Source organism: Equus przewalskii, chromosome 32 (genome assembly GCF_037783145.1).
Source record: "Equus przewalskii isolate Varuska chromosome 32, EquPr2, whole genome shotgun sequence".
NCBI classification, from domain to species: Eukaryota; Metazoa; Chordata; class Mammalia; order Perissodactyla; family Equidae; genus Equus; species Equus przewalskii.
The window spans coordinates 15,532,599-15,560,423 of NC_091862.1; the positions used below are offsets into that span (position 1 = coordinate 15,532,599).

General features: G+C 40.5%; 1 protein-coding gene across 1 annotated transcript in view; it reads right to left on the reverse strand.

Moving 5' to 3' along the window:
* The window catches only part of CCDC170 (coiled-coil domain containing 170), a 90,396-nt gene that overhangs the window by 46,293 nt on the left and 16,278 nt on the right, over positions 1-27,825 (reverse strand). Inside the window, exons 2-5 of the mRNA XM_070603327.1 lie at positions 15,769-15,912; positions 14,313-14,569; positions 10,577-10,721; positions 7,308-7,493 (exon numbers count right to left, since the gene is read on the reverse strand). Of these exons, the coding sequence (XP_070459428.1) occupies positions 7,308-7,493; positions 10,577-10,721; positions 14,313-14,569; positions 15,769-15,912 (732 nt within the window). The remainder of the gene's footprint in view (positions 1-7,307; positions 7,494-10,576; positions 10,722-14,312; positions 14,570-15,768; positions 15,913-27,825) is intronic.

Here is a 27,825-nt window from a genome sequence, read left to right on the forward strand (position 1 = left end):
GCACATAGAACATTCTCCAGGATAGAAAACATATTAGGCCACAAAACAAGTCTCAATAGATTTAAGAAGATTTTAATAATACCAAGCATCTTTTCTGACCATAAGGGTATGAAACTAGAAATCAACTACAGGAAGAAAATCAGAAAAGCCACAGATACGTGCATATTAAACAAAATGCTACTGAACAATTGGGTCAATGAAGAAATCAAAGGAGAAATCAAAAAAATACCTGGAGACAAATGAAAATGAAAATATGACAGCCACACAACTGTAAGAGGAGGGAAGGACAGCCTGGCCTGCACGAACACTTTTGGAGTTGCAGCCCAGCCCATGGGAGCACCCACCATGCCATGGCAGCCCCACCAGTGGGAATGCTCTACACCAAGTGGCGGCAGCTGAGCTCCTGTGAAGGCACCCACCCACAAATGCAGCACAGGTGAGAAGGCTCCTTGCCCATTCGGGAGGCGCCCTCACCTGTGGAACACAGGAGCCCATGGGATCCACCAAGTGGTGGCTCAGCCCCTACATAGGAGCCCCTCCTGCTTAGTGTGCAGCAGCTCAGCCAGTCCCCTGCCAAGCACAGAGGCCCTACCTAAAATGCCTGACCTACCCACCAAGTGCAGAGGCCCTGCCCACATGAGCGTCATCTGCAGAACAGCTGGGGCCAGCCCAGGTGAACACAGAGTAGCCCTACCTGCACAACTCCAGCAGATGGGGTGAGATCAGGAAATAGCTCCTGTGTCCCACCAGAGGTGGCAGGTGGAATCTGCAACCTGATACTACCACAAATGCACCTACAAAGGTCCAATTCATCAAACAATGTGAAGAACTACAGTAATATGTCTGACCAGAAGCAAAATGACAAGTCTCCAGAAACCAATCCTGAAGTCACAGAAATTTACAATCTAAATGACAGAGAATTCGAAATAGTTGTCATAAAGAAATCAGTGAGTTACAAGAAAACTCAAAAATACAGTTCAATGAGTTCAGGAATAAAATTAATGAACAGAAGGAATATTTCACCAAAGAGACTGAAACTCTAAAAAGAAAACAAACAGAAATTCTGGATATGAAGAACACAATTAATGAGATAAAAAGTAATCTAGAAACTGTGAAAAATAGAGCTGATGTTATGGAGGATAGGATTACTGAATTAGAGGACAGAAATATGGCAATGCTTCAGGTAGAGGAGGAGAGAGAACTAGATTATAGAGAAAGGAAGACATTCTCCAAGAAATATCCAACTCAATTAGGAAAATCAATATAAGGATTGCAGGTATTTCAGAGGGAGCAGAGAGGGAGAAAGGAGCAGAGAATTTATTCAATGAAATAATAGCTGAGAACTTCCCAAACCTGGGGAAAGAAACAGACTTACAAGTACATGAAGCCAATAGAACTCCTAATTACATCAATGCAAAAAGACCTTCTCCAAGGTATATAATAGTAAAACTGTCAAAAATCAAGGACAAAGAAAAAACATTAAGAGTAGCAAGGCAGAAAAAAATAACCTACAAAGGAGCCCCTATCAGGCTTTCAGTGGATTTCTCAGCAGAAACCTTAAAAGCTAGGAAAGAATGGAATGATATATTCAAAATACTGCAAGACAAAAACTTTCAGCCAAGAATACTCTATCCAGTGAAATTCTCTTTCAGATACAATGGAGAAATAATAGCTTTCCCAGATAAACAAAGCTGAGGGAGTTCATCACCACTAGACCTCCTGTACAACATATGATGAAGGAAGCCCTCCTACCTGAAACAAAAGGCAAAGGTTTACAGAGCTTAGAGCAAGAAGATAAATAGACAGACAAAATCAGAAAATTGAAGCTCTCCATCATAATAGTTTATCAAACACTTACTAATAACATAGACGATAAAGGGAAAGAAAGCATCAAAATAACTATACACACTTCGATTTAGTCACAAACTCACAAGAGAAAAAAGAAGAATTTGTTGCAACAATAGCTCAGAAGGGGAAGAGGAAAGGGATGCAATCTGCTTAGGCTAATGGAGATAAGAGGCTATCAGAAAATGGACTACCTCAGCTATGAGATCTTTTATACAAACTTCATGGTAAACACTAAACAAAGAGTCAGAATACAGCCACAAATCCTAAATAAAGAGAAAACCATCACAGAAAACCATAAAACTGAAATGGCTGTCAGAAATACAAGGGAAGAGAAAAAGGAAAATATAGAACAACTGGAAAATAAGAGATAAAATGGCAGTTTTAAGCCCTCAAATATCAATAATCACTCTAAATGTCAATGGATTGAATTCTCCAATCAAAAGACACAGAGTGGCTGGATGGATCAAAAAACAAGACCCAAGAATATTCTGCCTCCAGGAAATACATCTCAGCTCTAAAGACAAACAGAGGCTCAGAGTGAAAGGATGGAAGATGATACTCCAAGCAAATAGCAAGCAAAAGAAACCAGGCACAAGCCATCCTTATATCAGACAAAGCAGACTTCAAGATAAAAAAGAAAATGAGAGACAAACAGAGGCAGTATATAATGATAAAAGGGACATTACACCAAGAGAAAATAACACTTATTAATATATGCACCTAACACAGGAGCACCAAAGTATATAAAGCAACTATTAACAGACCTAAAGGGAGAAATTCACAGCAACCCAATAATAGTACAGGACCTCAATACCCCACTGACGTCAAGGGATAGATAACCCAGACACAAATTCAACAAGGAAACAGTGGCCTTAAATGAAACACTAGACCAGATGGACTTAATGGATACACATAGAACATTCCATCCAACAACGGCAGAATACACATTCTTCTCGAGTACACATGGAACATTCTTAAAGGTAGACAAAATGCTGGGAAACAAGGAAAGCCTTAATAAATTTAAGAATATTGAAATCATATTAAGCATCTTTTCCAACCACAATGCTATGAAACTAGAAATCAAGTACAAGAAAAAAATCCAGGAAAGCCACAAATATATGGAAACTAAACAACCATTAGATTAATGAAGAAATCAAAGGATAAATTTAAAAATACCTGTGGGGAAAATGAAAATAGAGCATACAACCTCTTGTGGGATGCAGCAAAAGTGGTTATAAGAGGGAAATTTAGAGAAATACAGGCCCACCTCAACAAACAAGAAAAATATCAAATAATTAACCTTAAACTATACCTAATAGAACTAGAAAAAGAAGAACAAACAAAGCCCAAAGTCAGCAGAAGGAGGGAAATAATAAACATTAGAGCAGAAATAAATGAAATAGAGGGTTTAAAAAAAAAACAGTAGAAAAGATCAATGACACTAAGAACTTATTCTTTGAGAAGATAAACAAAATTGACAAACTCTTAGCCAGACTCACTAAGAAAAAAGAGAGAAGGCTCAAATAAATAAAGTCAGAAATGAAAGAGGAGAAATTACAATAGATACCACAAAAACACAACAGATTATAAGAGAATACTATGAAAAACTACACAGCAACAAATTGGATAACCTAGAAGAAATGGAGAAATTCTTACACTCATACAACCTCCCAAAACTGAATCAAGAAGAAATAGAGAATCTGAATAGACCAATCACAAGACATCGAGACAGTAATCAAAAACTTCCCCCAAAACAAAAGTCAAAGACCAGAAGGCTTCTCTAGAGAATTCCATCAAACATTCAAAGATTTAATATCTATCCTTCTCAAACTATTTCAAAAAATTGAAGGAGTCAGAACACTTCCTAACTCATTCTATGAGGCCAATATCACCCTGATACCAAAACCAGACAAGGACAACACAAAGAAGGAAAATTACAGGCCAATATAGCTGATGAACATAGACGCAAAAATCCTGAACAGAATATCGGCAAACAGAATACAGCAATACATTAAAAGGATCATACACAGTGATCAAATGGGATTTATTCCAGGGACACGGGGATGCCTCAACATCCGCAAATCAATCAATGAGATACACCACGTTAACAAAAGGAAGAAGACAAACCATGTGTTCATCTCGATAGATGCAGAGAAAGCATTTGACAAGATCCAACATCCATTAATGATAAAAACTCTGAATAAAATGGGCATAGAAGGAAAGTAACTCAACTTGATAAAGGTCGTATATGACAAACCCACAGCCAACATCATATTCAATGGTGAAAAACTGAAAGCCATCCCTCTGAGAACAGGAACCAGACAAGGGTGCCCACTCTTACCACTCCTGTTCAACATAGTACTGGAGGTTTTGGCCAGAGCAATTAGGCCAAAGAAATAGAAAGAGAAATAAAAGGTATCCAAATTGGAAAGGAAAAAGTGAAACTCTTGCTGCTTGTGGATGGCATGATTCTACATATAGAAAACCCCAAAGAATCCATCATAAAACTATTAGATATAATCAACAACCATAGCAAAGTTGCAGGGTAAAAAATCACCTTACAAAAATCAACAGCATTTCTATACACTAACAATGAACAAACATAAAGAGAAGTCAAGAATATAATCCCATTAACAACTGCCACAAAAAGAATAAAATATTTAGGAATAAATTCAACCAAGGAGGTGAAAAATCTATACACTGAAAACTAGAAAACATCATTGAAAGAAATTGAAGAAGACATAAAGAAATGGAAAGATATTCCATGCTCATGGATTGGAAGAATAAACATAGTTAAAATGTCCATACTACCTAAAGCAATCTACAGATTCAATGCAATTCCAACCAGAATCCCAATGACATTCTTCACAGAAATAGAAAAAAGAATCCTAAAATTTATATGGAACAACAAAATACCCCAAATAGCCAAAGCAATCCTGAGAAAAAAGAACAAAGCTGGAGGCATCACAATCCCTGACTTCAAAATATGCTACAAAGCTATAGTAACCAAAACAGCATGATACTGACACAAAAAAAGACACATAAATCGATGAAATGGAATTTGAAGCCCTGAAATAAAACCACACATCTACAGACAGCCAATCTTTAACAAAGAGGCTGAGAACATACAATGGAGAAAGGAAAGTCTCTTCAACTTGGGAAAACAGGACAGCCACATGTAAAAGAATGAAAATAGACCATTCTCTTATGCCACTCACAAAAATAAACTCAAAATGGATCAAAGACTTAAAGGCAAGATCTGAAACCATAAGACTTCTAGAAGAAAATATAGGCAGAACACTCTTTGACGTCAGTTTTAAAAGGATCTTTTTGGACACCATGTCTTCTTGGACAAGGGAAACAATAGAAAGAATAAACAAGTGGGACTTCATCAGACTAAAGGTCTTCTACAAGGCAAGGGAAAACAAGATCAAAATGAAAAGACAACCCACTAATTGGGAAAAAATATTTGCAAATCATATATCCAACAAAGGGTTAATCTCCATAATATACAAAGAACTCACACAACTCAACAACAAAAAATCAAACAATCCGATCAAAAAATGGGCAAGGGATATGAACAGACATTTCTCCAAAGAAGGTATATGGATGGCCAATAGGCACATGAAAAGATGCTCACCCTCACTGATCATCAAGGAAATGCAAACCAAAACTACGCTAAGACATCATCTTACGCCCGTTAGAATGGCTATAATAACCAAGACAAAAAAATAGCAAATGTTGGAGAGGATGTGGAGAAAAGGGGACCCTCATACACTGCTGGTGAGAATGCAAACTGGTGCAGCCACTATGGAAAACAGTATGAAGATTTCTCAAAAAGTTAAAAATAGAACTACCATACGACCCAGCCATTCCACTACTGGGTATCTATACAAAGAACTTGAAATCAGCAATTCAAAGAGACTCATGTACCCCTATGTTCATTGCAGCATTATTCACAATAGCCAAGACATGGAAGCAACCTAAGTGCCCGTCAACTAATGACCGTATAAAGATGTGTGTATATATACACATACACACACAATGGAATACTACGCAGCCATAAAAAATGACAAAATCATCCCATTCACAACAACATGGATGGCCCTTGAGGGTATTACGTTAAGCAAAATAAGCCAGATAGAGAAAGACAAACCCTGTATGACTCCACTCATATGTGGAAGATAAACAAACACATGGACAAAGAGAACAGATTAGTGGTTACCAGAGGGAAGGCAGGTGGGGGGTGGGCACAAAGATGAAGGGGTGCACTGATAAGATGACTGACAAATGATAATGTACAACTGAAATTTCACAATGCTGTAAACTATCATAACCTCAATAAAAAAAAATGGGCAGAGGATCTGAACAGACGTTTTTCCAAAGAAGATACACAGATGGCCAACAAGTATATGAAAAGATGTTCAACATCACTAATTACTAGGGAAATGCAAATCAAAATTACAATGAGATATCACCTTACACCTGTCAGAATGGCTACAATTAACAAGACAAAAAATAACAAGTGTTGGAGGAGGATGTGGAGAAAAGAGAACCCTCATACACTGCTGATGGGAAGGCAAACTGGTGCAGCCACTATGGAAAACAGTATAGAGATTTCTCAAAAAATTAAAAATAGAAATACCATATGATCCAGCTATCCCACCACTGGGTTTTAGCTGAAGAACATGAAATCAACAATTGAAAGAGATTTATTCACCCCTATGTTCATTGCAGCATTATTCACGATAGCCAAGACGTGGAAGCAACCCAAGCGCCCATCAACGGATGAATGGATAAAGACGATGTGGTATGTAAACACAATGGAGTACTACTCAGCTATTTAAAAAAAGACAAAATCGTCCCATTTGCAACAACATGGATGGGCCTTGAGGGTATTATGTTAAGCAAAATAAGCCAGACAGAGAAAGGCAAACACCGTACGATTTCACTCATATGTGGAAGATAAATACACACATGGACAAAGAGAACAGATTAGTGGTTACCAGAAGGGAAGGGGGTTGGGGGTCCACAAAAGGGGTAAAGTGGCACATATGCACAGTAACAGATAAAAGCTAGACTAATGGTGGTGAGCACGATGCAGTCTATACAGAAACTGATATATAATAATGTACACCTGGAAATACACAATGTTATAAACCAATATGACCTTTATAAAATAATTGAAAAAAGAAATCCTTAAAGTTGAACAAAAGTAAGACATATTCTTTACAAACTGTTTACTTTTAAGTGTTTTGTATTTCTTTTTTTCTAATTAGAAAAACTATGTGTCAGGTGGCCTCTTGAAGTCACTGAACCCCAGGCTGCCCCCAGCCCTCCTGCGGAGAGCAGCCTTTTGAAACTGTGGTCAGTGATGCTGGTGTGCTCACCCACATCTCCTTTTCAATTTCTGCTCCATAAACATGATCACAGATGCACACACACTTCGCATACTGTACCTGGTTCAGCTTATCTTTCTCTTCAATACAGGAGGCCGCTTTTTTCTGCTCTCTGTTTACTTCTGAAACCAGCCTCAGGATCGTTTCTCTGCTAGCTTTTGCCTCCATCTCATGGACATTTATAGTCTCTTCAAGAGTAGCAATTTGTCCTTTCATGAATGCATTTTCCTTGCACAGCTCTCTAAGCTGAAGAGAAAGCAATTACAGCCATCCCATAAAAATCAACAATTTCGCCCCACTTTCTCTAAGCAACTCTGATCTATATACCTCATTGACTTCATTTTCATATGAAAACAATGAAAGCACCATCCCGCCATCCACTCAAAAGATCACATTTTCAAAGGCAGTTTCTAAACACTGTCGTTATGTGCAAACCTGGCAGCCAAATTAAAACTAATCAAAAGGTAGCCAGCCACAAAGTAACAATGATGAGAGTTCAACCAAAAGCTTTCCAACAGAACAAGCATCAGCAGGCTCTGGCTGCTAAATAATCAAGAAGCAATGTTCTACAGAGGTTACGGCAGGTGAGGGAGCGAGGGAGTTCTATTCACGCCACGTCGGCCAGCACCAGCTGTGTGCAAGGTGCTACATGGCTGAGGTGGGTGGGGGAAAGACAGAGAAGAAGACAAGACTCTCTTTAAAAAAAAAAAAAAATCCCAGGGCCGCCCAGTGATGTAGTGGTTAATTTCACATGCTACGCTTTGGCAGCCTGGGGTCCCCAGGTTCTGATCCCAGGCACGGTCCTACAGACAACTTGCTCATCAAGCCATGCAGTGGCAGCATCCTACATACAATAGAAGAAGATTGGCACAGATGTTAACTCAGGGCCAATCTTCCTCACCAGAAAAAAAAACTCTCTAATTAATATAAGCAAAGAAAAATCCTGGATAACATGCTCAAACAGTGGTTATCATTGGGGTTAGCAGGACTCTCGCTCTCTATGCTATGCATTTGAATTGTCAAGCAGGAGCATTAGTAAGATATGTAAGATTTACAAGGAGGGAAAACAAACCAGGCTCCTTGGCAGCAGGGAACCAGCCATGCAGACAAGTTCACTCTGTAAGGCCAGGGGACGCTATAGGAAGACCTGAATTTCCCCGTTTCTGTTACAACTCTCTGTAAAAGTGACAAACCGTTCATCTTCATGGTGCCAACAGGGTGCCCTGCTCCAACTTAGGGCTGTTCCCTCTCTCCTGAACACTTTTCCTCATATATGCGTGCTCACTCCCTAACATCCTTCGTGAGTCCCCCCCTCAAAGGGCGCTCTTCAGCCAGTCTGCCTAAGCTGGAGTCCCAGCCTCCTACCGGCTTTGCTCTCTGTCCCCGTAGCCTGATTTGTTTTTCTTTGTTGCACCTTTCACCATGGGGGATAATATTAGATATTTGTTTCTTTCCTCTCCATCTTTACCCCACGATAACGAAAGCTCTAGCAGGGCACAGACTAAGTCTCGTCTCACTCCCTGCTGTATCCTCGGCACCCAGACAGTGCCAAGCATGCAGTCATCACTCCCGAAGTATTTGAGAAGTGAATGACTGTCAAACAAGTTCTTAGGAATGCCTCTTTTCCACCAAGTTTCCTTGGGAGTGTGGACCCTTGTGTTTATGATGGCTATGAAAGTGAAGAAATGGCTTTGAAATTAAAGGAGTGGCTTTGGTCCACTTCTCAGGGGAACACTTAGTGAGTGCTGATCAAGACAGCAGCTTTCTTGCTCTTGGCCAGTGATTTTCTTTTAAGATAGGTTCCTGTTCAAGTGATGGGGATGCTAAAGCTCTAGGGTCCTAGTATGTGTTTTCAAATGCAAGTTCTATTATCATTCAGATATGATGAGGCCAACAGATCAGGAGACAGTTGCCACTGCAAAGATAGTCTGTTACTCACAGTTCCCAAGAGGAGGGGCACCCATGCCATGCAGGGCCACACGGGGAGCACCAGGGTCAGTCAGGAGACAGAAGGAGCAAGGGGAAATTGTGTATTCCACAGGAAGTAATGGGTGAGGCAGCGTAAGCAGGTTTGGGATTGGCTAGTTCGAATAATTTCAGCAGGCTCTGTAGTGTAGGAGCTGTCCCTAGGTGTCTGGTACCTGGCCCTGGGGTGATCAGGGCAGCTGGCTAGTGGCCCAGAGTGTGAAAGCCTGATAGAAGAAGTGTTTGGGGTGTGGGTTCTGGGTTAGTTGGTTTGCTCCAAGGAGAGTCATTTCTAGGAATTGGCTGACCCTGGGAGCGGCCGTCCCTCCTGGGTCAGCAAGGCCCCAGATGTCAAAGGTTAGAAATACAGAAAATAAAAAGGGATGATTAATATAGTATCAACACACAGATTAGCATCTGCAGATCGTCCCTGATGTGGGAAAGCATGTCGTAAAGGAAGGAGCTTCTGAATTCCCTCTTCTTTTCCCCACCACTTGGCTTTAAAGGCAAGCCCCCAAACTATACTGTCGACTTTGACAGCCAGGCTCCTGGTCACATATTAGCAACAAGGAGGAGGAGAAGACGCATCTGGCACCCTCAAGGGTATCAGACAGATCTAGGCCTCAGCTACCAAAACCCATCGGTGAAGTCAACACTTCCAGAAGTAAGATGAAACCATTCTGCAGCTTTCAGAGAGTTCCTGGGAAACTTCCTAATAAACAACTGAGAAGTGGCCTTTAAGAACGACTGCATGGAAACCCATCAGGAAGCAAGGATACAAAAGGTGTGTGGATGACAAAGATGTGGTGAGCGCTCAAACACTTTCAGGTGCCCTGATGAGTCACTATGGGCCACGTGAATTATTCAGTTGATATAACTAATTTCCATCTTAATGGCAACCTACCATTAAAGTAGGATTTTCATTATTTGGTTCCAATGTAAAATTAAAAAGTACTTTAGAATTAATCTTAACCTTATATTCAATAAGTATCCCCAATATGACACACAGTTGGTTTTGTTTTTGGTTGGGTATGTGTGTATTTCTGTCTATAACCAAAACAAACAAACAAACATCTTCCTAAAATACATCATTAAAACGAATAATTATATTGACAAGCTAAATATATTTTAGACGAAACAATTAATCTAGAGGACAATTAATCCCAAATAACGCTAGAAAGGATCTTGGAATTGAGGCTCAGAGAGGTGATATGGTTTGTCCCAGGTCATACAGTATATTAATGCTACATTTGGGCCAAAGTCCCATTCTCCTGCCACCCCTAGACTCAGCCACAGCTCTTGCTTTCATGGCACGTGTCAGAAGGACACTGAAGATGTGGACTCTTTAACTCGCATACAAACACCTTCAGAACGAAGTCTTCTTCTGACGCCGCTCCATTTTCCTTGTTTGGATCTAAGCAGTCATGAAGTTGCGCTAGAAATTCCTCACGTTTCCTGCAATTCGTTGAGATTTGATTCATATTCTTCTCATTTTCCTTTAAACACTTTCTATCAAGCAAATAAGAAATGAGTCAAGTTTTAACACCATAGAAGATTAACATTCACCAAACGAAGTTCAGAACTCAAGCTCTCGGCGAGGAATAACTAATCATCATTTTCAACACAACACAGCTTCCCAGACACAGAGCACATCATTGTCGCGCAAGCCCTGTAAGAGATGGAAAAACCTGGAAGCAATTCTGGGCACTGACACTTCACAGAAATGTAGCAACATCTTCATGGCATCTTAGATCTAGTAACAGCGAGGGAGACAGACTCTTTGCCGCCTGTCCCCGATCTTCCAGGATCTGCCGAAGTGGCAGGAAGGTCTCTAGATCACACATGGATCCATATAGTCATGGGTCTCTGTTGGGCCCCATAAAGGCGGACAGTGCTACTACATTAGTTTTAGGAGACCATGCTTCCTTTTATTTTCCAATGCTATACAGTGATCGATAAGGGTTAGTTAGGCATTCCCTGGTTCATGGTCAAGCATAACTATAAAAAAAAAATGCATCAAGAGCACGAGTTGTTCCCACCTCTGGAAAAGAGGTGTTCAATCACCAGCAAAGCTCATTATAGTCTGCATACACCCAGAGTTTTCAAAGAGTGTTGGAATGGCCCAATCAAGGAAAATCACTTATTTATGCCCCGCTCTGAATATTTTATTTCAAATCTCCGATAGGTTTGCTAAAATAGCAGGGTCTATTTCTAATGCTTTTAGATCATCAAAAAATGGACATATTTTAAAGGCAAATTAGAATCATTTTGGTAATTTGGTATCATTTTTTCAGTACCCTAGATAATAAACGTGATTATTGCTTTCCCTTTTTAACATGTTGAGTGTTTACTGCAAATTCTTTCACTCTATTCAAAGATTAACAAAGCATATAATTGCATATACTCAAAAACATATCATATTTCTATTTAGAAAAATGTATAACAATAAAAGACCAACATCAATATATCTTTAAGCTCTTATTTTCAGCATATGAAAGGTAATATTTGTTCTCTGACTCATGGACGACACAGCAAATGCTATAGTTCTGATTAACATTTATAATTCCAATCCCAAGATTTCAATCTTACTTCTCCATTCCAAGGTTCTTTAAACTCTTTCCACTTCTATTTTCATTTCACTTTGACCCAACAAATTTCCAGGAATCTATCCTAAAACATAATCACATAAATGTGAAAATATGAATATACCTAGATATTCATTACAGATTGGTTTATCATTTTTTGCATAAGTAACCTAAGTCCTTATAGGAAATAGCAAAGGGAACAAGTGAATTATGATATTTCAAGCAATAGGATATCATGGGCCATTAAAATGATATAGTGAATGACTTTTCAAAATATCTACAACATATTATTCAGTAAAATCATTCATTACATGATGTCATTTGTGTGCAATATTCTTAAAATCTGTTCAACAAAATGTTAACTCAAGCTTTTATGGAATCACCAGGTTTTGAGTAATTTTAATTTCTTTTTGGCACTTTTCCATATTTTTTTAAATTATTTTACGAGTATGTATGATTTTTATTATTCATTTACTTAATAAATATTTATTGGGCACTTACTATGCACCAGGCCCTATCAAAGGTATTAAAGATATAGTAATAAACAAAGCAGATAAACATCCCTGCCTTCACAGAGCCTACATTCTAGTTGGGAAGAAGGACAATATCAAAATCTTATTGTATGTAAAATGTGTAGCATGTTATAAAAGGGCTGGAGAGAAAAAACTAAGCAGGAAAGAGGGAAGGAAATATTTGTGGTGAGCGAGTAAACTTTTAGCTGTAGTTACTCATGGAAACTCTGACTGAGAAAGTGACTTTTCAGTGAAGACGTAACAGAAGCAGAGAGGCAGCCATGTAATAACTGGGGGACGAGCTTTCCAGGCAAAGGAAGAGCAAGTGCAAAAGTCCTGAGGTAGGATCACACCTGGTATGTTCAAGGGGCAGCAAAGGAGCCAGTGAGCTGGAATGGAAAAAAGAAGAGAGGTGATGGAAGCAAACCAGGTCAGGATGAGCCATTTAGGTCACAGAAACCACTCTTTATTCCGAATCAGATGGGAAGTCATTGGAAGGCCCTGAGCAGAGGGCTGATATGACCGAATTTGTGTTTTAACAGCATCACTTTGGCTGCAGGGGGCAGAGGCAGAAGAGGAAAAACACTTACGGGGCTGTTGGAATAATCTGGCTTGGACCAGGTTAGTGGCCATGAGGGTGGCAATGGGAAGCAGTCAAAATTTACATTTATTTTGAAGGTAGACGCGATGGACTTTGGTGAAGGATCAGACATGGAGTGTGACAGAGAAACAGAGCTAAGGATAATTACCACGATGTTTCACCTGCTCAACTAGAAGAATGAAACTACCATTAAATGAGATGTGGAAACATCGGGAGCTGTTTGGGATAGGTCAAGTTTGAGATGCCTGTTGGACGTCCAAGTGGAGATGTCTGGTAGGTAGTAAGATGCGTGGGTCTTGCGTTCTGGGAAGAGATCCAGGCTAGATTTAGAAATGTGGGAGTCACTAGCATTTAGACCAGACTGAAAGTCATACGACTAGATGAGATCACCGAGAGAGTGAAGTTAGACAGAAACGAGGAGCGGTTCAAGGACCGAGCCCCGGGGCACTCCAACATTTGGAAGTCAAGGAGAAGGGGAGGAAACAGCAAGAGACGATGACAGCAGCTGGAAAGGTTAAGATAAAAAGCAGGCTTGTGTAGTGTCTGGGAAGCCAAGAGCAGAAAGTGGTTCAGGGAGAGACCAACTGCGAGTGATATATTGAAAGGTCAAGTAAAATAACGACTGATCATTTAATTTGCAGTGTGCGGTCACCAGTCACTTTAACGAGTGGTTTCAGTGGAGCAGATCCAAGAGAGGAGAGAGGAGAGAAATTGAGACAGCGATTATATATAAATATTTTAGGGAGTTTTGCTGTAAGTGGAAGGAAAGAAAAAAGACAGGAGCTGGAAGCATGAGCTTTTTTTTTTTTTTTGAGATAGAATAAGTAAAATAAATATCAAGTATCTTATTAATAAAGTTATCTAAGTTATACATAGAATTATAAAAGCACATTTTAGGAACCACTAGTTCCAGTTTTGTCTCAATAATCACCTTTGGCCAGAACTAAGTGTGGAAAACCTCAATTTCATGAATTCTCTGCAAAAACTGGCAATAAAACCTAACAAAGAGTGTTCGAGGTGGTCTGGGCTTCTGGGGTATTTTTATAACTAGCTTCTGAATAAACACCTCCCTCTGGGCCCGCCCACCACCTCCAGGTAAACGTCCACTTAGAGGAAATCTTCCATATTGTACAAATAAGCATTTGCAGCTCTAATCAGTAGGACATAAATATGCTTAGGACGAGGCCTTGTTTGGACTCTTGGTGACATTTAGAAATGAGCTTGGGAAAAATCTTCAAGACCCCAAAGATATTTGAGGACAATACATATATATATATAATTTTCGAATTGAGTTTCAGGGCCAAATAATGCACAATGCCAGTACCTTCAAGGGTAAACTCTGCTGTCAGAAGCTAGTATTTTAACACTAACTCAACTAAGCCATATCCTGAAATATCCTTACTGTAATTTTTCATCGAGTTCTGCCACTGTCTTCTTTAACTCCCGGTTCTCCTTGATTGCGGTGTGAGCCGTGATTTCTGTCCTAATTTTAGAGGAGGAGAGTGCTGCTGAGTCTTCTTCTAGCTCCTGAACTCTGTCTCTCAGAGAGGTGAGGAGAGACGATTTCCTGGCATTGTTTTCTTTGTAGTTTTCCACTTCAGCTTTCAATTCTTGACAGGAAACTTCTTTCGAAAGCATCTTGGATCGGAGATCTCGAAGCTACCATGGAAATGAGGTAAAAAAGAGGAAAAGGATTTCAATGGTATAAGTTTGAAGGACCTTTAAGAAACCCCAACCCATACTTCAAAATTTCACTCTTTTATTCATATTTTAATCCAACTTTACTTTCTTGTTTTCGTATTTGTATCTGTATTACCAGATGGGAAGTTAGGCCTAAATTAGTGAGCTTCACGTTCTTTTTCAAAACCAGTTGAGCAACGTCTTATGGTGGTTTAGTCTCACTCAAGAGATAATTGTGGTGTACTTTGCAAAAAGCAATAAAATATTTTGCAGTAATAACTCTCTTTCTAAATCTGTATTGCTACTATCGCTGCTGCCAATGAAATGGGGAACCTATAAGTCACGCTATTTAGGATTTCACGGCCACAACAGTTTGCCAAGCAAATACAGACTTTTCACCATATCACCACATTCCTCCCACATGCCTTCTGGACTTTTATGAATTCTGTGGCATCAAAGTGTTGAATAATGTTTGTGCCCTGTTAAGGTAAGATGTCAGGTCCACCTTATAAGAAAACTTGATGAATGCAGGTATTTCTTTGGAATTGTGAGTATGCATGCATATGTTTATTCACACACATCTTATGGACTCATTGTTCAATGGGGTCCTGGCAGCCCAGTGAGACCACTAGTTACCTCACAGGCAAGTCTGGGGTTCCTCAGGGCCACCAGGCTGTGGGCAAAATGGGGATAGGCAGACTGTCTCAGAAATGCCACTATAGACCTGATCCAGCCAGAGGTTGGCTGGATCCCAATCATCTTCCTAGAATTTCCCCCAGCCAGTCAGAACTACCAGCAGAAAAGGATTCAGAATTCCAGCCTAAGAGCTCCGGATTACAAACAATCCGTATTAAAGGAACATATTCTGAGAGATGCTAAGAGTCCTCGAAAGCCCTTGCAGAAAAAAACCAAAGTCCTCAGGTGCCTCCAGACCCCTCAAGGCTGTGGAGCTCCTCTGAGATCTAGAATCCAGCCCAGGCAGCATGGCAAATGCATAACCTTTCAGGAATTCTCTAGAACTAAGGGGTAGGTGCACAATAAGAGAATAAGTTTAAACTTTGCCGAAAGGTTGAAATCTGCATCCTGCTGTGCTATTTGTAATCACCTCTACGCTCTGCTTCGCTCTATAAAGAAGCTAAAAAGGCCCATTTCTGAGTTACAAAGATGCATAATCTTACCTCAGACTGAGCACATTCGAATTTGACCAAAGTTGCTGCAAGGTCACTTCGAGCATTTTCAGCCACATTCCGATAGTGGTTTAATTGCTCCCGAGTGACGGGGACTTCCAAAAGATGATCGTAAGTTCCCTGATAGGGTTCCCACTAAAGACAAAATATAGAGAAGAGTCATAAACAGTCCTTTCTGTGCAGCTGTGCAAAGCAAGATGAAATACAGAAGCATTCCCTCAGCCCAAATGTGTCAAAAATGCTACCCAGAGAAATGTTGTGTTCAGATCACTTCATCCTCACGCTCAAAGTTCTGAGGCGGGAGACAGCCCAGGCACAAACAACATGCTCCCCCAGGATGGCAGTGAGGGTGGCGTTGACAAACTGGCCTGTGCCACTTCAGAGTTTCCTTCCACCCAATCCAAATGCCATTTGAGCTCTGACCAGAACCAACAGAGTTAACAAAGGCATGGCAGAAGAGACACAATGTGACACCACACCGAACTAGGAGGCGGTTTTTATTGTTCTTCTGTTTCCAGACTACAAAGATGATCAACTCACCTCGTCTGTGGAATAAAGTGTTTCATTTGTTTATGCAAGAGATCATGTGAGTTAAATGCAAAAGGCTGCCTCCTTCCTAATTATTCCTGGTGCCATTTATTCTCCATCTCATAACCTATCTTGGGATCATGAAGGTGACTCAGAGGAATGCCTGAGACCACAGGTAGTGTGATGGGACGTGAAGAGTCCTTGCCCCTTCTAGAAAGGAACAGCTCCCAAGGCCACTGATGGCTGCCAGTAACAAAACATGGATCCCAGCGTGCCCAAATTATCCCAATTTTTCAAGACAAGTCATATATCCAGACTTTTCAAGGTAAAACGTCCCAGTTTTTGCACCTTGGTTTAAATGCTTAATAAAGAAATCCTGTACGAGCCAAATAAACTCATCTGCAGAGCAGATTTGACGGGTGTGGCCTGTGGGTCACAGTCGACAACATCTAGTTGTGTTTCTGTCCTGCTTCCTTCAAGAATTGTTCCTGAGCTTGGACAGGTCCTATGCCCACCTCCGAGAATTTTCCAGGGCCTGTGGTCTTTGTGAAAGACGTACCAGAAAGCCACTCATTTTTGAAGGAATATAAAAGAGGTCACATAAAGGAAGTTTTCCTGGAATTATCTAAGTGGCCTCAGAGGACACCCCAGTAAAACGTGTTTATGACCGCCCAGCTACTCAAGTGCCAAAGACTACTGTTTGAAAAACTCATGAATGTAAAAGTCATCTTAAAGTCCTTCACTTTACAACAAGCGTTGTCATGACAAGCGTGTTTCAATCCACGAAATGCCAAACCAAACCGTCAGTGCACTTAGTAACAGCCTGTGTTTGCCAATCAAAACACACATCCAAGAAGACGGTAGGTGTGTACGCCTGGGGAAAAAGCATAAAACGTTTAACTGCATCTAATAAGAGAACCACATCCTGTTCAGCCTCCCCCAATATTCAGAAGGACCTTCTCCACCCTAACCACACAGCAAGATTGTCTAAAATAGGCCACGTGAGGACCTCGGTCACTTACGAGGTTGGAACTATAGGATCCATGGCACGCGATTGTATAAAATTCGTTAGGAAAATAAGTTCCTCGGTAGCTATGATTCTTTCTTTCAATGACTAACATCCTTTTTTAGGAATGACATTAGTAGTCATCCCGTAATTTTATACCTCCTCCTCGTGAAGAAATATTGTGTCCAGTGGATGTAATATTAAGAGTCACACAAGACACTTCAGAGATGGCCCTGCATTTTAGGAGGTTACAATCTAGGGCAGAACACCAAAAGCGTTAGCATCTTCAAACGCTCATGGGGGAAAGAAACAGCCCATTAGGATATCATCTCCTCTCACACTGGACCAGCGCCTACGTTCGGAAGACTCCTTTGATTACTGAGTTTAGAAGACAGTTGCTAGGTCTAAACCACCTTTAGAGTCCAGCAGACTGGAGATTCTTCATCAACGATTTACCGAAACCCTACTCTGGGTCTGAGCTTGCAGTCTAGTAAGCAAAAGAGCGTCTATCAAACAAGCACACTCATGATTGCATGATTACAAACTGAAATAAGGCAAGGAAAGAAAGACATTGACAGACAACAAAGGAAACTGACCTAAGATTAGGGAAATGGGAAGGAAAGATTTCCCTAAAGAAGTAATTAAATAGGAATTAAAGAGGCAATAGGTATTGAAGCATTCAAATAGCCAAAAGTCCGAGCAAAGGCCCTGTAGCCTGAGTCTGCCCTGTGTGGTCAAGGATCTAAGAAAAGCCAGTGAGGCTGAGGGACAAGAGCAGTGGAGGCAGCACTCAAAAAACAGCTCTGAGCTCATTAATATAGTTTAGTACCTGGTAGGGCTTCTTTTTCAGAGTATTCCTGGCTTTTCTTACTTGTGCATTTTACCATATGAAATTCAAATCAACTCATCAAATTCCAAAAAATCCTGTTGGTATTTTTATTGGGACCACATTAATGTTATAAATAAACTTCAGGAGAATTGACATCTTTTAAATGTTGAGTCTTCCAACTAAAATCATTTTTTCCATTTGTTCAGGAATTCTTTTTTTTTTTTTATTTGAGGATGATTAGCTCTGAGCTAACATCTGCCACCAATCCTCCTCTGTTTTTGCTGAGGAAGATTGGCACTGAGCTCACATCTGTGCCCATCTTCCTCTCTTTTATATGCGGGACGCCTGCCCCAGCATGGCTTGATAAGTGGTGCATAGGTCCGCACCTGGGATCCAAACCAGCAAACCCTGGGCTGCCAAAGTGGAATGTGCAAACTTAACTGCCGTGCCACAGGGCTGGCCCATGTTCAGGAATTCCTGTGTGTCTGTTAGTAGCTGTGATGGTTAATTTTATGCGTCAGCTTGACTGGACTGGATATTTGGTTAAACAATATTCTGAATATGTCTGGGAGGGTGCTTCTGGATGAGATTAACGTGTGAATGGGTAGACTAAGGAAAACGGATTGCCCTCCTCGGTGTGGGTGGGCCTCATCCAATCTGTTGAAGGCCTAGATTCTTCATCGCCCAGTAGCACTCACATTCTGGCTTTACGAATGCTGGTGCTGTGTTCGGCGGTGCAAAGATTCAGAACTTTCACAGCTTCGTTGTGAGGTGTACCACGTAGCATCATGATGTGTGCTGATTCATCTGACTTCATCCTTCCTGCTCTGAATTCAACCTTTTCTGAGAATTGAGACCATGATCCCTGATTTCTTTTTGTTTGCATCTGACTACATCTACCTGTGTTCCATTTTTTTGCTTTCGACCTTTCTGCATCCCTTTTTTCAGATGTCTCCTATGGAAATAAAGTTGAGTGTGCCTTTGTGATCAGTTCTAAAATTCTTTTCCTTTTATTGGATGGCTTTACTAGGTTTTCACTTGTTACAATGACAAGTAAGTTTGATCTTAGTTCTGGTGCATTATGTTATGCTTTACTGCTCTTCAAAATCTTTCACTATGGAGGCTGTTTGCTTTCCTCTGTTTTGTGTGTGTTACATCTGATAATCAGGAAGGTTTGTATTTTTGTTCTAGTTTTAAGTTGATAACTGTAACTTTAAATAAAACCTTTTTTTCCGATTTTTTTTTGTGAGGAAGATTGGCTCTGAGCTAATTGGCAACATCTGTTGCCAATCTTCCTCTTTTTGCTTCAGGAAGATTGTCACTGAGCTGACAGCCGTGTCAATCTTCCTCCGTTTTATGTGGGATGCCACCAGAGCATGGCTTGATGAGCAGGGCTAGATCCACGCCTGGGATCTGAGCCTGTGAACCCCAGGCCATGGAAGCGGAGCACATGAACTTAACCACTATGCCACCAGGCCAGCCCCTAAAACCTTAGTACCTTTCATCTCTCTATTTATTTAGGTGATATCTACTAATTTGCTGCCATAGCATATCTCCTCTTCCTTACCCCTTTCTCCTTCTCTTCCAACTTCTAATTTATGATCTTTATATTACCCTTCTAAGTACTTCTCTTGCTAGTGTAGCAGCAAGTTATTAGATGAGAGAGATCAAAATGCGCATGCTCCCTCTCACCTCCCCTCCTCATGTATGCTAACTAGTTTTCTTTTCAGGGAACTCTAAGTATGCACGTGCTTAATCTCATTGGATGTATTCTATTTCATTCATTTCCTCCGATTCCTTTTCAATTCTTTATTTCCATTTCATTTTTCCTGTTCTTCTCATTTCTTCTCTTCGTCTGCCTGTCTCCCTGTGTACCTTCCAGCCTTGCTATTGTAGCTGGGACAGTTTCACTTTTTCTGTCTCTTTCTGTCCTGAGCTCTCCCAGGTCACATTTCATCTCCCCTTCTTGCCTTGCAGTAGCTTTCTTGAGGTCCTATAGCTCTCCTTTCTGAACATGCTTCAGATATGTCAGCTTCACTCAACTATTTTATTCATGATGAAATATGTGGTCACAATTTCTTCTTGCATCATCGCAAGTTTCTGGTAGACATTCTTCCTCTGTCATATTTTTCCTATTTCTTCCCCCTGGCTTTTTTGTTGTTGTTGTAGCCTTAAATAATTCCTGTGCTATCTCTTTTTGGATTGCTTATTAGAAGGACAAGCTGGGGAAGAGGTTTGCATGCAAATAGGAGTAGAAAAGTTGGGTCATTCAGGTTCCAGCCAAGCAAGAGCTTCCCTAAAACTCATGGTTTTGTGTATAACTTCATTTGACCTAGAGATCATTCTAGCCAATGGAGAGACAACTGGGGGGCTTAGCACAATGCAGACTCTCCACGGCCCCCCTGCCCCACAGCTTCCTACAAATCTGGCTTGCAGAGTGATTTTTATTTAGCCTTCCCTCATTTTGGAATCCAAGTGGGTTCACAGAAGCTCCCACTGCCAGTTCACACACTTCCATCTTCTCTTGCAAACAAGAGATTTCAGCTTATCTCCTCTAAGTTTGCCACTTGTCTTTTTTTTTTTTCAGCGAGGAGATTGAACCTGAGCTAACATCTGTTGCCAATCTTCCTCTTTTTTTTTTTCTTCTCCCCAAAGCCCCAGTACATAATTGTATATCATAGTTGTAAGTCCTTCTAGTTCCTCTATATAGGATGCTGCCACAGCATCACTTGATGAGCAGTGTGTAGGTTCGCACCCGGGATCCGAACTGGCAAACCCCAGGCTGCTGAAGCAGAGCATGTGAACTAACCACTCTGCCGCGGAGCAGGCCCATGCCACTCATCTTTGAAAAATGAGCTTTCCCAGCGCTTTCTGCCATTTGCAACTGTGATGCCCCCTACACACACCTCCGTTAACCTCCACTGCTTTGGGAAGGCCCTCCACTTATTTTGTGTTTTAGAATTTCAGCCATTTCTTAACTGCAGCAAAAATGGAGTTTGCTTCTCATTTTCTTTGTTGCTTGTGGCTAATTTCAAGGAATAGGAAAGAGCAATGCTAACTATACATCATTATTTTAAAACTAGAAGTACCTAGATAGATAGATTTTTAAACTAAATAGCCCTTTGGTAGCTTAAAGGCATTTTAAAAAATGCCCTTTTTACAATTCACATTTTGAAAAAAAATCTGATTGAAACAATGTGATACTCAGCAGGAAATCAACAGCAGGATCAATAGAAACCCTAGGAATTGTCCTTAATCTCTAGTCCTCAGAAGAATTTAGTATACGAAAAAAGAGGCATGACAAATAGTGGGCAAAGAAAATATCGGTCAATAAATAGTGAAGCTAATTACTAAAGAAAAAAAGGAGAAAGACTAGCGCTGTACTACACATTATAACCAGAAATACACATGGCCAAAAAACACATGGAAAAGACGCTCATTTTTTTCAAAAAGTCTTCAATTTTTTCTATAAAGCTTAAACAATCTTCACTCTAAAAAAACTAATTTTACCCCATTCAAAATGGCAAGACTTAAAACTCATCCATTTGTCCTCACCTGAGGACAGTCTAAGATATTAGGTATCTCTCAGCTACCCCATGAAGCAATTTCATATTAATTTTAGAAAGCCAACTACATATGATTTGATTCTGCTACTGATATTATTATGATAATGATTGAAATTGCTTCGCAGGGTGGCTCATAGTCTTTTTAGAATAAAGGATGGTTTCAAAGCTCAATGGCATAAAGAAGAGAGAAGCTTATTCATAATTTAGTACACAATGTGCCCAATTATCTGACCTAGGGACAATGCCTTGGGCCAGTCTTGCTACTATGGTATGGTTGTCTCATTATCCCATGGACAAAAAAAAATGAAAAGAAAATGACTGCCTATCTCTGACACAAAAAAAGCTCCTAAATCCATTCCTCTCTCTCTATCCCATAACCAATCTCCCCTTTGTTCCAGCATATTCCATACTGCAGTGCACAATTGTGTTAGCAAGGCTCTTCCATTACAGAATGCTTCCTTCAGCCTCTCTCTCCCTCTCTCTTCTAGCTTCCCATACTGCCCCAGTGAGCAATCTTCCTGCTCTCTAATTTCCTCCCACCAAGTAAAGTGGTGGTTCCCTAATTTGCAGTGCATAAATTCAGTCTTGCAAGTTATGTTTCTCCAGCCTATCAATGCTCCCGTCAATTTTTGACAATCAGTCCTTCTTCCGCCTTTGAAGGATCTTCCTAGCCAGCCTGCTTTTCTTTCTTCTGATATCTGCATTTGCTTTCACGGGCTCACTATCACCTGCAGGGGAGAGCATGAGGGGTGTGGGATCCGGGAAATAAATCTGAGCATCTACATCTTCGTGGCTGTCGGAAAAGCTTTGGAAGAGGACATTTCTGCATTAAATCAAGTTTTGTGAAATAGCTGATCTATTATTTTCACATGATTTTCTCATCCCTTTTCTCTCGGATGTCACTCTTCTTCACTTAAAAACGCTTCCCATTCAATATCCCCATTGAAAGGAACACAGTATTCCAAAATATTCTTAATACTCTGGCTCTGCTAAAAGAATTTGAGACATCTTTGCGTCGGGTGGGGAGCGGCTGCAGTGAGAAAAATTTAAGTGCCAACCTTTCAGGAGTTTGCTTCAAGTACCAATCCTGGTGTGATTCTAAAATACACATATATTATTAGATATATAATTACATATAATTAATATGCATAATTCATATATAACACAACTAATTTAATATTATTGTATGTATCATATATTATATTATACATATTAATATATCTCATATATTAATATGTTATGTGATTATACATGTATAATCACAGCTAATATTTACCAAACCAGGAACTAGTCCCATTTAGTCTTCTCAACATCCCTCTGAGTAGAGAGGGTTCATTCTTATCCCCTTATCTGAAAACGAGGCAGTTAAGGCCCAAAAAGGAAATTCTATTGCCAAATAGCAAACAGCTAGTAACAGATCTGGAAGCCACGATTGCTTTTCTAAGCTTTACCCCTTTTAAAATAACTTTAAAGCATGGTGAATGAACAGGCATGTAAAACACCCCTGCCACTGTGGGGGCGCTTTGGCAGGTCCCCTGTGACCCCCAATTCTGCTTCCAACTCTACGTGAATGCTCACGTTCGCAGGGTCCATCAGCACAGGCACCGGTGAACCATCACACCTCGATACAGTCTCATCCCTGAGACGGGACTCTAGAAAGCAGTTCAAAGAACCCAGCTAAATCTACTTGGAGCCACACGGATAGATCTCATAAACGTGCTATTTTTACAATAAAGTAAATTAGAGAACAAAACTAACAGTATGATACCATTTATTTTTAAAATACATATTAAACAAAATAAGATACTTTCTATAGGCATGAGTATGAATCAAAAAAATGTTTTATTTAATGATCTGAAGCATACCCACCAAATTTAATTACCCCTGGAGTGACTATAATTTTAGTATTAAAATTAATTTCCCAGTTAATTAAGTAAAAGACAACTGAAAGCATGTTGAAAGAGTCCAATTTACTACTTCTTAATTTTCACATTCTAATCTTCCTATATTTCAGACTTGAGAAATTGAATGCCATGCTTGTGAATTCCTTACTGGTTGCAGAGGCAGCAGGAAACCCCAAACCTGAACCTCAGCGTGCACAAAGAAGGCAGAAGCAGAAAGAAGAGTCGCTGAGACTCCAGCAATATTGGAATGCGTTTGTTGGACAACTGTAGAGTTTTGACTACATTTGGAACAGGAAGTTCATCATTAAACTAAATGGGATATAACTAATATTATAGCCAAAATAGAGTCTTCAAGTATAAAACAAGAATTCAATGATTTTTCATGCTTTTCTTCACTGTAAGAAGATCTCCAATTAACAAAGGGCAGGGCAGAGAGAGAAAATGACCTAAATAACTTCTGTGTGACATCCAATCCTTGCTTTCTCTTCCAAGGTGGCCCTTAGCTTTGCCCAAAGAAAACTCATGAAAAATGATGCTGCTCCATCATTTCTAGGAGCATTTCTTCCATGAGAAGGAAGCCATGATGTCCAGCGTACACACTCTTGATGGCAACAAAGCCTCCACAGAGGACGATTGTGGAAAAAAAGAGAAGACAGTGGCAAACATTAGCAACACGTGATCTCTCCAGGTTTCATTTTAGAAAAAAAAATCAAACCATTTTTAACCTTCCTATAGGAATCCTTGCAAAGAGACAAAGCAAGATCCACGATTAAGGTTTTAGAACTAATTTTTCTCTCTTTAGAGTCCAGAATAAATCAGATCAAAGGCAGATTTCAAACCTTAAACCACAGTGCTTAGCAACTCTCATTACTTACCATGAGGAGGATGAGAATGTCGTCTGCAGGCTCTGAAGACAGACTAAAGTGAGTAGACGCCTCCCTTTTGAAAGATAGAACTCATAATCCCCTTTATAACTAGAGCTCACCCTCTCTCCTCTCCATGTCCTGCATCATATCCTCTCCAGAGGCTCCAATAAAAAGCATGCAGGCCAGCCCCGTGGCATAGAGGTTAAGTTCACATGCTCCACTCCAGCAGCCCAGGGTTCACCAGTTTGGATCCCAGGCACAGACCTACACACCACTCATCAAGCCATGCTGTGGCGGCATCCCACATACAAAATAGAGGAAGATGGGCAGAGATGATAGCTCAGGGCCAATCTTCCTCAGCAAAAAGAGGAGGATTGACAGCAGATGTTAGCACAGGGCTAATCTTCCTCAAAAAAAAAAAAAAATAGCACAGCAGGGGGCAACTGGGGAAGACAAAGAAGGATCAGTGAACCACGAAGAAAATCAACTAGTAGACGGTGTATTCACCTTAATAATAATCCTCTCACTTTTCTCATATTTACAGTTTAAAAGTCTTCCTAATGCATTTCTCCTCTGTCTAATTTTCTGGAGATCTTAACCAACCAGAACTCCCACTGACCACACTGCCATCTTCCAGGTGTGTCTCACAGCAACCTATGCTTTTCCTTCACAGCCCTTAACACAAAGGTAAGGAAAAATTAAATGTGTAATTAAGCATTTCATGTCTCCATCCCTCAGAAGACTGTGATGTTTACTAAGTCATACCTAGCACCTACACAGGACCCCACAATGCAAACGCTCAGTAATTATTTGTAGAATAAGTGAAGGGATGGCCGGATGCTCTTTTTACTAACATCCTCGTCCTCTCATTTGATTCACTGCACGCTGTCATCCCATTCTCATCTGCTACACCAAATGCCACCAGCCCCTGGAGCTGGCTGACTCCTACTGAGCCACCAGCTCCAGCAATGGGCTGGGTTAAGGAGCCCACAGACAGTGCCACTGCACCGCATCTCAGCCTGTCCCACTCCAGCAGCATTAACAAAGCAGAAACCACGACTACGTCACATAACCATAAGCCCCAACAGGAGAAAAGTTGCCTTCCTTTTGACCCTGTGGGTGTTCTGGAACACACTTCCGAGTAACTGGATAGCTACTCCTACACCAGGGCAGGGTCATAAACTCAAGGCAAGTCCCCTCCCGCTCATGTTTCCTGTAAGCCTGACAGTTTACCAAAGGTCTAGATTTCAGAGAATGACTTCAACTTCCATCCTAAGTTTCAGGTTTATTTCTTATCCAGTGTCAAAACAAGAGAAACAAAAGAGGAAGTAAGCAAACAGCAGTAAAGAACAATTAACAGAAGGAACGAAAAAGAGGAAGCGAGTATCATATGATGTGCGCTCGCTAGAAGTGGACTCGGCTCTTCCAGCAGATCAGTGAGCGACACCAGCCACTGGGGCCACGAGGTAAAGCAAACAGGTTGCTCAGTAACAGCACACCTGGCCACTACAGGAAATCAGGACAAGTTTCAAAACCCACAGAAAAATCCAACGGCATGATGCCAAGCCTTTGTTCATTAAAATCACATCTGTAGCAGGTTCAAAACAATGGAGTCCAAGGAAACATCTATCTCGAGTCCTGGATTTTCAAAGATAATTTTTTTTTTTTGGCAAGGAAGATTGGCCCTGAGATAACATCTGTTGCCAATCTTCCCCATTTTGCTTGATGAAGATTGCCACTGAGCTAACATCTGTGCCAATCTTGCTTTATTTTACGTGAGATGCTACCACAGTGTGGCTTGATGAGCAGCACTAAGTCCACGCCCAGCATCCGAACCTGCAAACCCTGGGCCACTGAAGTGGAGCACGCAAACTCAACCACTAAGCCACCGGGCCAGCCCCTCCAGGGTAATTTTTTTTTTTTTTTTTTTGAGGAAGATTAGCCCTGAACTAATATCTGCCGCCAATCCTCCTCTTTTTGCTGAGGAAGACCGACCCTGAGCTAACATCCATGCCCGTCTTCCTCTACTTTATATGTGGGACACCTGCCACAGCATGGCTTGACAAGTGGTGCCATGTCCACACCCAGGATCCGAACCAGCAAACCCCTGGTTGCCAAAGCAGAACGTGCACACTTAACTGCAGCGCCACCAGGCTAGCTCCCTCAAGGATAATTTTGAAGGAGAGCATAGAATGCATGAATGCATGTTCTTCAGCCAATCCTCTGAATATAGTTTGACAACGTTAATTTAGTTATTATCAGAAACACATTTATGAGGCCTCTTGTCCAGGTATTGATTGCATTCTTCATCGTCTGGATCCAGCTTCCTGCTAAGACCAGAGACATGTGTCCTATATCTATATATGTCTATATAGCCAACTATATCTATATATGTCTATGTAGCCGTATCTATCTAACTCCAACTTTCAGCCCATTGTTCACCAAAATGTTGTTATGCGGCACATAGCTATACAATTAAATTATTGGTGGGAATGTAAATTGGTGCTTCTTTTTGTGCAATATGTACAAATTCCTTAAAATTCTTATTCACTTTGACCCAGATGTTTCTCTTCCAGGAATTTATCCTACGGAAAGAATCAGAAATTCTAACAGATTTATAATAGTGACAGATAAGAAAAAGAACTAAATCTCCCAAAACAGGATAATAGACTAAATTACAGCTTTATGATGGAATATTGTGAATCTCAACATTTTTAAAGAATACTTAGGAAAATATTAATATTTAGTGAAGATAGGACACAAAATTAGAGTTATAGTGTGACCCCAATTGTGTTTTTTTTAAAAGCACAAAATATACGTGTACAGTCATACACCACAAAATGACGTTTCAGTCAACAATGGACCACATATACGATGGTGGTCCCACAAGATCAGTACCATACAGCGTAGGTGTGTAGCAGGCTGTACCATCTAGGTTTGTGTAAGTGCACTCTATGATGTTCGCACAACGACACATTTCTCAGAACGTATCCCCATGGTTGTGACACATGACTGTAATAGTTTCACGACATTATGGGTCACTGCTTCATCAGTCCCTTCTCAGTATTTCTACATCACTTTGAAGGTGCCTGCATTTTAATATTTATCAAATAATAATAACAACCATAATATTAGTTCTCTTTTGAGGACTTGATATAAACAGACACAACGTAAGCACTGTGCTAACATCGTTGCACTCAATCCTTACAGCAATTCTTACAAAGGGCGAGGGGCTCACACTTGCCCAAGGAACCGCAGATAGTGAGTGACAGAACCTGACTTCAAGCCCACTGGTCTCTGTGATTTTTAATCCATGCTTTACCCAGGAGTCTGCATGTTTTGTTTATGG